This window comes from Gigantopelta aegis, chromosome 8 (assembly GCF_016097555.1).
Source record: "Gigantopelta aegis isolate Gae_Host chromosome 8, Gae_host_genome, whole genome shotgun sequence".
Lineage (NCBI taxonomy): Eukaryota > Metazoa > Mollusca > Gastropoda > Neomphalida > Peltospiridae > Gigantopelta > Gigantopelta aegis.
Window position 1 is genome coordinate 6,112,617 of NC_054706.1, and position 14,024 is coordinate 6,126,640.

At 35.3% G+C, this 14,024-nt stretch overlaps 1 protein-coding gene and 1 long non-coding RNA gene across 3 annotated transcripts in view; both read right to left on the reverse strand.

Annotated features, from left to right (window-relative positions):
• Positions 1 to 14,024, reverse strand: part of LOC121379424 (dynactin subunit 4-like) — a 76,404-nt gene that overhangs the window by 59,066 nt on the left and 3,314 nt on the right. For both annotated transcript variants that reach the window (XR_005958841.1, XM_041508050.1), the window contains exons 2-7: positions 8,532 to 8,602; positions 8,069 to 8,256; positions 7,235 to 7,278; positions 2,623 to 2,733; positions 1,535 to 1,602; positions 938 to 1,044 (exon numbers count right to left, since the gene is read on the reverse strand). Coding sequence is in view for 1 of the 2 variants with exons in the window: in XM_041508050.1 (XP_041363984.1) it covers positions 938 to 1,044; positions 1,535 to 1,602; positions 2,623 to 2,733; positions 7,235 to 7,278; positions 8,069 to 8,256; positions 8,532 to 8,602 (589 nt within the window). In the remaining variant the exon portion in view is untranslated. The remainder of the gene's footprint in view (positions 1 to 937; positions 1,045 to 1,534; positions 1,603 to 2,622; positions 2,734 to 7,234; positions 7,279 to 8,068; positions 8,257 to 8,531; positions 8,603 to 14,024) is intronic.
• LOC121379427 lies at positions 11,486 to 13,160 on the reverse strand. The gene is made up of 2 exons (XR_005958842.1): positions 12,036 to 13,160; positions 11,486 to 11,873 (listed from the first exon to the last, which is right to left on the reverse strand). It is a non-coding gene; the product is annotated as an uncharacterized LOC121379427 (long non-coding RNA).

A 14,024-nucleotide genomic window follows, 5' to 3' on the forward strand; every position in this document is an offset into this window, starting at 1 on the left:
TCAAAACAGGAAAAACCAAACTGCACAGTATAACAGGCAGATCAAAGGATTACCAGTCAAAACCAAACTGCACAGTATAACAGGCAGATCAAAGGATTACCAGTCAAAACAGGAAAAACCAAACTGCACAGTATAACAGGCAGATCAAAGGATTACCAGTTAAAACAGGCAAAACAAACTGCAGTCTAACAGGCAGATCAAAGGATTACCAGTTAAAACAGGCAAAACCAAACTGCACAGTCTAACAGACAGATCAAAGGATTACCAGTTAAAACAGGAAAAATCAAACTGCACAGTATAACAGGCAGATCAAAGGATTACCAGTTAAAACAGGAAAAAGCAAACAGCACAGTATAACAGACAGATCAAAGGATTACCAGTTAAAACAGGAAAAATCAAACTGCACAGTATAACAGGCAGATCAAAGGATTACCAGTTAAAACAGGAAAAAGCAAACAGCACAGTATAACAGACAGATCAAAGGATTACCAGTTAAAACAGGAAAAATCAAACTGCACAGTATAACAGGCAGATCAAAGGATTACCAGTTAAAACAGGAAAAAGCAAACAGCACAGTATAACAGACAGATCAAAGGATTACCAGTTAAAACAGGAAAAATCAAACTGCACAGTATAACAGGCAGATCAAAGGATTACCAGTTAAAACAGGAAAAAGCAAACAGCACAGTATAACAGACAGATCAAAGGATTACCAGTTAAAACAGGAAAAATCAAACTGCACAGTATAACAGGCAGATCAAAGGATTACCAGTTAAAACAGGAAAAATCAAACTGCACAGTATAACAGGCAGATCAAAGGATTACCAGTTAAAACAGGAAAAAGCAAACAGCACAGTATAACAGACAGATCAAAGGATTACCAGTTAAAACAGGAAAAATCAAACTGCACAGTATAACAGGCAGATCAAAGGATTACCAGTTAAAACGTCGAGTGGCTCAGTATACACACTGGCTGGCAAAGCGTCGAAGTCTGTCACTGTTCCTGCTACTGGTTCTACCATCTTCACTTCATCTTCTTTCAAACTTAACAATAGAAAACAGATCGTTAAATACTCTAGTGGGATGATGGCTTTTCTTTAAATAATCAAATTACTGCTATATGCATCCTAACGTGTATATAAATAAGAATACATAGAAATAAATTTAATTATGAATTAAAACCAAATATGACACTTAAATTACTATTATAAAGGGCATTGAAATAGGTCGGAAATAATACTTCATTGTCCACAAAATCATATGCAACAAAAACTACACCATCTACCTTGATTGATGAAAGCAATTGCCGTTGTTGTCGTCATTCTAGCCCAGCATTCACTAAATTGTAAACCACATTCTGTGTCTTTCCATGACATTTTCATTAATCTTTGTAAGGATTAACAATGATTTTCTGCGATCATCAATATAATTGAACATTACAGAGTTTGATACAAAATGCAGGTCTCTTCTTGTGCTGTATTGAGAAAATAACATGACTGAATTTTACGTGAATCTCTCTTGACAAACTTCTCACCTGTGGGTAGTCAGAGCCGAAGCCAGTGACGTCTTTTTCATTGCAACAGAGATTAATCCATACTTATCCTGAAAACAAAACAAACAAATAACCAGATATTAATCCAAACATAAATAAAATTAAAAACGCACAAACAAGAATTCCAAGAAATTAAATAAATTTCTCGACTACCACAAATGTTTTCATGGCACTGTGATGAACATCCATGGGTAGGTGCAACTATAAACCAAGTTTCATCATAAATCAATGAAACTTGATTTATAGTTTCTGTGAAATGGATCTCAACACAAAACATCTATGCAAGTTACCATATACATATATCACACCTTTTCACTTTGTAAAGGCAAGACAGGAACCATGTTTGTTGTGAAAATAAAGGAAAGCAAACCCAGAGAATTCTAGGTAAGCGCTCTACCACTGTTGTGCCCATTAATATTTTAACCTGATTACTGCATGCAAGATATTTTGTCCAATGTCACATAAGCCAACACACTGCATACCGCATGAAGTGCATTCACTGAATAAATTCATATTTCCTGCCATTTGCACACGTGATGGACTACGCCCCACCCACTACTGTAATAACGACCTTCTCTGCAACGTAGTACAAGTGACTTCTCTCCACTTTATGTATTACATATGTTACTTCTCCCTCTAGACCGGCCTCAGTGGCGTCGTGGTTAGGCCATCAGTCTACAGGCTGGTAGGTACTGGGTTCGGATCCCAGTCGAGGCATGGGATTTTTAATCCAGATACCAACTCCAAACCCTGAGTGAGTGCTCCACAAGGCTCAATGGGTAGGTGTAAACCACTTGCACCGACCACTGATCCATAACTGGTTCAACAAAGGCCATGGTTTGTGCTATCCTGCCTGTGGGAAGTGCAAATAAAAGATCCTTTGCTGCTAATCGGAAAGAGTAGCCCATGTAGCGGCCGTTTGCACACGTGATGGACTACGCCCCACCCACTACTGTAATAACGACTGTCTCTGCAGCGTAGTACAAGTGACTTCTCTCCACTTTATGTATTACATATGTTACTTCTCCCTCTAACACCAACCTACATTACAAGCTGAGTGAGTAACAAACCTTCTCTGCAGCGTAGTACATGTGACTTCTCCGCTTGACATATTTCTTACGTTCCTTCTCCGTCTTCTCTTTCTGTGCAAGAAGATGATAATGCTCTAACAGTGGAGCAATCTGCAGATAACAAAAAATATTATTATAGTCATAAAACAACATTCAAAATACCTCAGCTAAAAACAAGAGCACATTGATAAAACACCATTAAAGGGACATTCCTGAGTTTGTTGCATTGTAAGATGTTTCGGACTAATAAAATATTTCTACGATTAAACTTACGTTGTAAATATATTTTCTTGTTTAGAATATCAGTATATTCAATGTGTTTCTGGTCGTCTTAATATTTGTACGAAGCCCAAACTGAATTTCGTACGTACCAAAAAAATACATTTTAGGAAATAAAACAAAATTTTACCTAGTACAAATATTAGAACGATCAGAAACATGTTTAATATATACAGACACTAATATTTTAAGCAGAAAAATATATTTGATATGTAATTACAATCATTAAAGTCTCTGTTAGTTGATAACATCTTAAAAATTTCAGCAAACTCAGGAATGTCCCTTTAAATACACAATTTTAATTCTAAAAACCAACACTAATAATACTATATTAGTTACGTGTTTTTTTGACAGGCGTACAGAATTGTATGCTCCTCCAAAATCTGTATTTCCTGAGCCGCAGAAAATACAGATTTTGGAGGGGCGTACAATCCTGTATGCCTGTCAAAAAACGCGTAACAAATTTATTACCTTTTAGATCTTTGTTTTATAATTAAACTAAAATTACACTAACAGTCAAATTTAAATAAAGTACACACACATTTTGAGTTTGAGTTCAATAACATAACATTAAATTCCTCAAAATATATTGGATTTTTTGGTTAACAAGGTATTACTGCTTTTGTGTTAGCTGTTTGGGTATTAAGAGTGTCAAAAAGGATTCTGGGTGGTTTTACCCTGAAAACATTTCAAACCCTGTGTTTCGTGAAGGGAGACAACTCTTAGCACTTTATATCGTATCAGGAAAATAAAACTGAACACCCACAGCCGAAAAAAAATTGTTGTGTTGTACTAACTTGTAAAACCTGTAGAAAAGCATGTGAAGTTATTAGCCCAAATTCTGACATGGTAACTGATTACGCAATGCTATATTCTAGTATTTGCTTGTAACATGCGAAAAACTACAATCTGGCAAAGATTTTGGCCAAATACGCTCAAGAAATCTTTAAATAAACAGCAGACCTTGCCTTTTAAGGTGTGCAGGTGCGATCGCGCTCGTACAGCGCAAGTAATTTCAATCTGGCGAGTGTGAAAAATAACGCACATTACATTTAACAAACAGCACACGTAAAATAATTTTGTATATTGATTGCCACTATTTACCGTATGTAGCTGATAGAAAGATCTGTTTAATACCAGAAAAATGTTACGAGAACGGTAGCGTACATGCAAGATTTTAATATATGACTGGTACTTCGACATTTTCGAAGATGTAGCAATCAGATCAAAACTTCTTTGCCTATTCAGTGCACAATATTTCACGCGAACCACCGTTCTGTTCGCATGTCGGTTACACAAAATTAAATTTACGTGAACCACCAAATCAGTTACATCGTGATCTGTAGACGTTCAGAAATTAAAACTTACAGACTTCACAATTATAGTAAGTTTATTCATGCAGACATACTACTAGTATTCCGACAAATGTTTTAGATTGATTTTTAGATACTTGATGTGCAGCAAACCAGTAGTCAACGGTATATTGCAACGGTTTAACTTGCGACCAAAGGCTCAGCATGAGTTGAGCCAAAAGTTTTAAAGAAATGTGCACAGACCACTAAGGCGCCTAAATTAATTTTACAAAGGTTGAAAATGGTTTTAACATAAACAAAAATGCTAAAATGTCACAAAAGCTGAAAAATACTAACATCGCATAATGAGCTTTAAATAACAAACATTTGGAACGTCACTGTAGTATAGAAGTACCAGCGATAAAGTGAAAGTACATGTAACATCGCCACCGCAAAATATCAGTGTCAAATTGTGGTGTTTCTGTTTATGTTATTATAAGATTTATTTTTATGAATCAAATCATGCACCAATGAGTAACCTGTTTTATAGTTCAGAGGAATTGGACATTTGTTTTTGTTTTTTATTATAATCTGCTGTATACTAAATTTTACATATTATCAGTGACAAATGGTAGCCTTTATTTGTTATTTATATAAAAACAATTATTAGTCTAATCATGCACCAGTGAGTGACTGAGTGTTTTGCATTATTCTTCAGAGGAACTGGGGAATGGACATTTTTCCTCCAAATGTATCTATTTTGTTTCAGTACTGGACTGATATTAAGTCCTTTTACAATACTATAGTGTGAACTTCTGCAAGCTGCACAGAGGTTCTAGAATACGGTGGCCCGATGCACGAGAACAGTGTTTTTTTTATTCGGGCAACTAAAAATTACTTTTTGCAATCCTGATGGCAAGTGGTGAATAATAATAATAATAATAATAAATCTCCAATGCTACGATTGTACGAAAACAAAAGAAACATCTACAAGTCACTTCTATCGATTTGCAAGTATAAAAGAAACTGTTTTATAAAACGTTTTCTTTTGTATTTTGTTTTAACTTTATGTTTGAGCTAAAAATTATGTATTTAAAATATAATTTCAACGTAACTTTGAGGTAACTGATCAGGTAATCCACAGGTTACGCAAATATAATTCACGTAACCAAACAATTGGTTACCTAAGTAAAAACCACACGAACCGACTTCCGGTTACCTCAGATTTCGAAATATTGTTCCCTGCTATTTAATTTATTATTAATTAGAAATAGTCCACTTTTTGTAAGGTAATACATCACAACGTCTGATAAGGATAACTCATTTATACTGTTCATATAGTTATAACAAAAAGAGAAAAGGGATTAAATTAAATAGTGGCTTCTGTAGCCTACACAAATGAATTTGTTATGGAAATCAGTGAAGTCGGTACAATTGTCTCAATTAATTCATAACTGTTAGCCTACAAAGCTTACGTGAGGTCCCGAAAATGGCAATCGTGTAACTTTATACTTTCTTTAAAAAAAAACAAAAAAAAGAAAGAAATTTAGATGGAATAATAAAAAGAAGGAAAAGTAATGATAATAGGTATGTAGGAATAAGCCTAGGTATTTTTTTTTTTTTTACATCTATTATATTTTTTTTATTTACAAAAAATAAAATCAAATAAAACTTTATTCAAATATTTGTATTTCAGCATTTATATTAGCATTTTGATGAGTGTGATTTTTCACTCGCCTAAACATTTTGAGGTGTGCGATTTTTCACTTGCCTTTATTTTTCAAAAGCCAAGGACTGAAACAGTAAAAATTAAATTTACCAAATTGTGGTATTCCCATTCATAATGAATTCAAGAATTTTTATAAATTTAATCAGTGTGGGGTGTTGGAGAAAATTTTGTGGGTCTCATCAGCAGTTTGTATTTTCGTAGCACCAGTCGAGCAAGTTATGTGATATTTTGTACACCACGGCAAATCAAGTATTGTCCCGCAAATGTCACAATGTACTTGGGGTATGCATTGGCTATTGACCAATCAAAATGCATGAAATTTATCTTAAAAGTAATAAAGGCTAATACAGGATTTTTGCCTCTTGGTACACGATGTGTAAATGATACAGTCCCATCATTCTAGTAAAAAACAAAATTGTAAATAATTTCAGTTTGGTTTGACATAAGAAGAAAAGTAAAAGTGTTTTGGAAATAACAAAGACATACAATTTGTGTGTGCAATTTACAAATCAATTGGCTTGGAAATAAATAACTTGTAGTAACTACCAGTATATTGCCATGTTATGCATTAACTCCTTGGATGAGCCAACCTTTTAGTTTGACCCTAAATATCTAGTATAAAATCACAAAACTTGTGTAGTCCAGTTGTATCTTGTTTTGATAATTCTGTTAATGAATAAACTTATCAAGTTATACTTTTCGTTTTGATTTTTTTTCTTTAAATATTACATGGTAATCGTATTGGTAAGCTTACATACAATGTAAAAATAATTTAGCAAATTTAGAAAAGGTCATGAGTGTTTTCGATCAGGATTTTATGTACCTATCTGTTACCTCTGTGTATAAGCTGACTGTCTTCTTCAGGGAAGAATGTCTAGACCTCAAAACTTGACTTATACACACCAATATATAGAGGCTATTTCATGGGTTTTTTTATGTCAACAAGTGATGTGTGAAAACAATATTTTCATGAAAAATGAAGCAATGAATGAAAATATGATTTCCACACATCATGAGTTGACATAAAAATCGTATTAAAAAACACACCATGTAATGGCCTCTTTATTATATACATCTTTCCTAATTTTTGACAATATCTTTTGCTTATCCCATCGAAAACACGTAAAGATTTCTTCCAATGGAACTTTTCCACTGCAGCTAAAATACAGTGAAAATATGACTTTTCACTGGATATCACTTTTAAGGTTTCTGTAGATCTATATTTCATTGCCATGTATACATGTATAATAAAGGATAATAATAAAATCTTACAAAAACATGCACAGGTATACAAATAGACAAAAAATATTACCAGTTTGTTAGCTTCATTTTCTTGTTCTGGCAAACCCCCACTTGCTGGAAAATAAAAATAATAATCCAGTAATATAATTAATAACAGAACCATCAAAGAAATATGTTACAAATCAGAACTTCACAATCCTTCACATTTGAGGTGCTCGATTGTGCTTGCATGCCCATTTCATCTCAGGAGCAGTTTCTATCATTCGGGCTGGTTGATTATTAAAATTTTACTTATGTTCTGTTAGTTTAATAAAAGTCCTGCTAATAATTTGTCTGGAGCTTATGAGTCGAATAAATTATCACTCACACTAATCTCCATCAGTCAAGGCTAAATGGTCTCGCCATTTAATTTGTCAAATGCGAGGTCTGTTACGCAAGGACCTACCATTGTCATGTACTTGTACCTACATGTATCTGCAGTCTGTATGACCAACATAAGAACGTACCTACAGTCTGTACAACTCACATCAGAACGTACCTAGTCTGTACAAGTCACATCAGAACGTACCTAATCTGTACGACTCACATCAGAACGTACCTAGTCTGTACGACTCACATCAGAACGTACCTAGTCTGTACGACTCACATCAGAATGTACCTAGTCTGTACTACTCACATCAAAGCCTACCCAGTACCTACAGTCTGTACTACTCAGATCAGAACATACCTAGTCTGTACGACTCACATCAGAACGTACCTAGTCTGTATGACTCACATCAAAGCCTACTCAGTACCTAGTCTGTACTACTCACATCAGAACTTACCCGGTACCTACAGTCTGTACTACTCACATCAGAACTTACCCTGTACCTACAGTCTGTACTACTCACACATAAGAACGTACCTACAGTCTGGTCAGGTATGGCCACATCTCGCGTTGTCCACCTGCAGAAACCACAAGCGAGGTAGTACATTTTCTTAGGCGTCGTCGGAGTCGATGCCTTGTTAGCATCGGGTGTCGTCACCATGAGGTTGGTGGCGCGGGTCATCAGTGTGTTGCCACAAGCCGGGCAGTCCAAACACCGAGAACACCTGCAATAAACAATCACCAGACATTGGGAAAACACACGAGTAGAAATTTAAACACCAGACATTTGGAAAAATTACAAGAGTAGAAAATTGTAGTAAATTGCACTCCTCTAGTAGGCGAGGAGGGAAAACTTGCACTTGTTTAAACAAGGGAGTGGTGTTTTGCACCCTTTAGATTGAGACAGGTGTGTCCGTACATGGACATGGCTTACATCCTTGAAAAACAAAATTACAATTCGCCCCCCTTCCCCCACCCCCCTGGTTTATATAAATCTCACCTGTTCTTCCTCATCTTGGCCTCGGCGGATGGCATATTCTCCAGGCAGTGGGAACAGTAGTGACTGTCGCCCTGTAAACACATTATAAAACTGTTTTAAAATGGCACTGTTACTAATCTAAGGTTGAAAAAGTAAAAATGGCTTCTCCCTTCCAGGCTTTCTGCCAGATGGTACGAAGAGTAATATTACTTACCGTAAAATATTGGAATGGACATATTTTTATAAGTTAAACAAAATTGTAGTTAAAGAACTGTTGGTTAAAATTTGTGACAGTATGTGAAATTCAGCATTAAAGTTCAAAAGATTTCTAACACCTAATAAGGGTACTTATGATTTATTTTTATTATATAGCCTCACATTTTATTCTAGCAAAAAGCCTGCCTTTCCAGATGGAATGGGAGAAATTAAATAAAATGGTTGGAGTTACATTACATGTACATTTATCGGTACATTTTGTAATGTTGCACCATGTTCTGCAATCACTCAAAAAGGTTCCTATCTATAGACTTGGTTCAAATTGTTACATTTTGTTATTAAATATCAGATTTTTTTATGTTACATAATAATATGTAACCATTGGTCAATTCCATGGTTTGGGCAACACGTTATCAACCCTTAACTGGAAATAATTGCTTCGATGAAATCTGAAGGTCTGCGAAAACCAAACAATACTTTCAAGACTGGTCAAATCCAAATGGTGTGATATGCACAGACTTCACAAAAGTGGAAAAAAAAACCCGACAAGGTGCCAAGTGTGCTTCAATACTAAACATGTACTGACTACTATTGTGTAATTTTGTTTTTGAAATTAGATTAGGTTCAAAATATTATGGTCATTTGATTTCTCGTTTTTCTAACAAACTGCAAAGTGAGCAATTTAAGTCAATATTATCATAAATCGTCAAAAGAGCTTATTAGTAATGTTACACATAATCATAATCAATGAATCCACCAGAATGGGTATTTTTATTTTGTTTAGGATTCCACTGGAAATTGTTTTAATACAGACATTTTGAGATTCCATCTCTTAATGAATCTAATGCCTCTGACCAAACATCTGGTATTTGCAGAAGTACAGAATCCTGCTAAATTGGCTGCCTGCAATAAGTTTCTGAATTCTCCCCAAATGGTGAGAACGACCATTTTGTTTGTGCATCACTATTGGAAGCTTAGCTTTGCCTGAAAAAAATTTTGTTTGTACATTAAAAACAAAGTCTTCATAACATTTGTTACTAGGATTAGTTATTTAATACAGTTTAAGGCAATACAACATTTATGGTACTTAATGCAAATTAAATGACATAGTTAATTATACATACATCATGTATGTTAATTCAGTACTCCAAAGGGTGGAGGAAAGTGAATTCTTTCTGGGACCTTCTGCCCAGCCATCACACCTCAGTACTCCAAAGGGTGGAGGAAAGTGAATTCTTTCTGGGACCTTCTGCCCAGCCATCACACCTCAGACGCTGTCTTCACATTGAGCAACATGAAGGTGGGCTGAAGATCACACTCCTAAAGTGGTGCTAGATCTAGCAAGTTACAAACATTTTTAACTTTTAATGCAAGGTGATCAGTTTGCCACTCTCTTAAACTGTTTGAGGTGAGTATGGGGGGTGGGGGGGAGTGTGAGTGATCACTCACCTTTCCTGGCAAAGACTGAGACAAGAGCTCTGAAACCTAGTAACAAGTTAAATTCTAAGTCACCCCCCACATCCCCCAGTCTTTGCAATGAGCAAAATTATGGATAGGCTGAGCTGAAGATCACTCTCCTGAAATAGTGCTAGTACATGAACTTTCAGATAAAATTCATTAAAAATGTATTGCCAGGCGATCAGTTTGTTATTCTCCTTAAATTTTGCAGGCGAGTATTGGGGAGGAGGAGTGGAATGATCACTCACCATTTTTAGTGAAGACCCCCTCCACACCATCATGATCACAGCCCAACTAGCTCGAGTCACCTCCAGCCCTCCCCTTACTGAAATCATTATGTAGGGGAAGGCTAGAGGAAACTTTGGCAATCGTCGACAACCAAATGGTCTCACTTGTTGATCATCCACTGTGTGGCTGAGTGGCTACAGTGCTCGGTTACAATGCTCGGCTACAGTCTCGATGGTCTGGAGTTCGAATCCAGACCCTAGCACTATGTCATTTGTAGTGTTTAATACAATGTCCACTTTGTATGACTAATCCAATAGGTACCCCAAAGAGGGGGGTGCGGGTGGAAATCTTTGGGTACAGGCTAAAACGGAACCGTGCCAAAACGGAACCTATCATGGCTAAAACGGCACCATATATAAATATATATAACTTATCTTATTTTTAATTTCAGGATTAGGGTTCAGAGCGATGAATAGGGGTTGGGGTGGGGGGTGTGAATTCGGAAGTCGTTCCATTTTGATGACGTAGACTGGCCACACTGTTTATGTAATGTTACTACTAATAATATGTATTAATAGATTATAACGTGATGTAAATACGTAAATTAAGAGCGCCAAGTGCATTACTACCCCATTCCCCCTCCCCTGCCCCCTCTATGTCTGAATTTCTTTTGATTTTTTTTTTTACATTGGTACACTTCACTCTTTGTATATACTTTGATGCCTCGGTAGCGCTGTGATTAAGTCATCGGTCTCCAGACTGGTAGGTACTGGGTTCGGATTCCAGTCGAGACCTGTGATTTTTAATTCAGGTAAATCCTCCAAATCTGAATGAGTGCTCAGTCGAGACATGGGTAGGTTTAAATCACTTGCTCTGACCAGTGATCCATAACTGCTTCAACAAAGGCCATGGTTTGTGCTATCCTCCCTGTGGGAATCGCAAATGAAAGATCTCTTGCTGCCTATCATAAAAGAGTTGCATATGTGGCAACAGCGGGTTTTCTCTAAAAACTGTGTCAGAATGACCATATGTTTGACGTCCAATAGCCGATAACACACTAACAACAAAGTTGACAAGATTAAAACATTTTATTTGTTTAATAGTGATGTGACACTTTGACACCAAATGTACTGCAAATTTTTAATCAAAATGGACTGGGCCATGGACATCAGAACAGCTTGAAAGCAGCTGAATCGATGTGATTTCGCCATCTTTGAAGGCCTGCCATGCCTCAAATACATGCCTCTGATGCTGGGTTGCCGTCTCCCTTATATACGTCCGCAATCTTCCCTCCTGTACCAGTCTCATTTGAATTGGCAGCATGGACGCTTCCGTGTATAATTCTGGTATCAGTCGGTATATACCTAGTGGCTGGTCCCCGACTTTATTATTGATTCGCCGATGCCAACCTCAATAAATAAAAAACAAAGCTGCCTACTCAATCGATGACGGCGTTGTGTTCTGAAACATATTAGATAGGTATGAACATAACGTAAAAATAAATTACAATTACATTTTTACATCATCTTCTAAATAAACACCCATATATGAAACAAATACCATTACCCGGTATTATGTTTTTATAATCTCACATTTTTATATCATGTTAATAATAATACATACCCTCAATGCTGTTGATGATGGAAAAAGACCTGGCGGTAGACAAAGACCTGGCGGTGCTGGTTGAGAACGACCGTGTGGTGTTTGTTGTAAACATACATGTACTTGACATTTCCAATCAATATCGGTCCCATTCTTCACTGCTTCCTTGTATGCTGTTCGTGATATTCCTATACAGATATATATTAAAACCACAAATTAGTTATTTAGACAAAACACAAAAATACATTAACTTCCTTAACAAAAAAAAAACTATATAATCTGGACCTGTTTTTCAACTTGGAACATAATGCAGACAGACAGACAAATTATTTAAGAGTCTCACCTCAGTAATACATTACTAATAAAAACCACAACTGAGCCACTCCATATGGAGTTATGAGAGACTATTTAAAAGAATATTAACAATTAAAATATATTGCAATATACAACGAACAAAATTTAGTCAAGTAACAATAACATAAAACAGTATTTAAATATTCATTTAATATATAAAAGACGAAAAATGTGTCCCTTAGGCAGACCTGTTAACCCTCCCGGATTACGCAGGAGTCTCCCGGTATTTGATCAAATCTCCATCCTGCTTTGTGGGAGACAATTTCTCCTGTTAAATGACATTTTTGTAAGCATAAAAAAAAAATCGATTCCTTTTTGCCAAAATAACATAAGGGAAGTAACTCATTCTCATTCAGAAAATGTCGACTACTTTTGGTTTCCGAGAATGTAACAGGCCGAATTGTCCTGACTGTTTAACCTTTACCGAAGTAAGACTTGTGGGATATTTATATTGTTAAAAAAGCACATGGAGTTTATAAAATGACGTGTTATTGTAATGTTTGTTGTCATCGTAATGGCTACGAAGCGTGTTGCCGCTAATTCAACAGGCTGTGTATTGACATTCAGTGTTGCCATATATATAACTATCCAATTTAGTTCTAATAATGGCTCTGAATTTTAAAATGTCTTCCCACTAGATTACATAATGCAACTGTGGCGAATCTGAAGTGCCAGACTCTGGCCCAGAGTTGACAGCGATACACAAGATGCATGTTAAAATCACACGTCACAGCAAAAACAACGAAAAGATCAATTAGCTATATAAACATACTTGTGTCAGTTAATTTTGCATTTTTGCGCAGTAAAATGTTGGTAACAAGGGTATACTTCAATAGATTATTTTTGTACAATTAATAAATGTTGTGTTTGACATAAAGTTACTCACGGAAATGGGTATAATTCCATTATGTCTTTTATATATATTATGTCTGTAATGAGGTTTTACTTATGATTAATGGAAATACAATAGTTATTGCATCATTATAAGTACCACGTCACTGTTCCCCATAATAGTAAAAACTGAATATTAATTTATAAGATTTATATAAATTTGTCTTAGGTACTTAGGTACACTAACCACAAATGATGATGTAACGTAACCTGTAAGGCTGTAAGTGTAATACCGTAAATGTACTAATTAATTTTTTAATTTCTTGTTAGTGTTCTTAATATTTTTGGATCAAAGAGTTTTGTTTTTTTAAATATGTATTAAATCATATTTAAACTTTAATTTTTTTTTAATAAGATATATATTTTTAATTAATTAATTAAAAAAAAAAAAAAATTAAATGCCAAAATCTAAGGTTAACAAGTATATATATGACATTATGTAGTGTTCATATAACTTATTGTAATAAAAAAAAATTTAATCTTGCAATTTTGGGTTAAATTGTGTTAATTTAAAAAATCTCCTGCTTTTTCAACACACACCTCCTGCTTTCTCTTGACTAAAGGCTGACAGGTCTGCCCGTAGGTTCTCGTTGGTTATGTTATTGTGAGTTAACGTAACTTAAATTTACTTTTTAACAGTGCATTAAATAAGCAGATTTTAACTTGCTAGAATCAGACAGAATACTGTTAAATTTATTCAACATACATTCTCCAATACATTTGTTTTGGAAGTGTTACATGTATACACATGTAATTGTATTATAT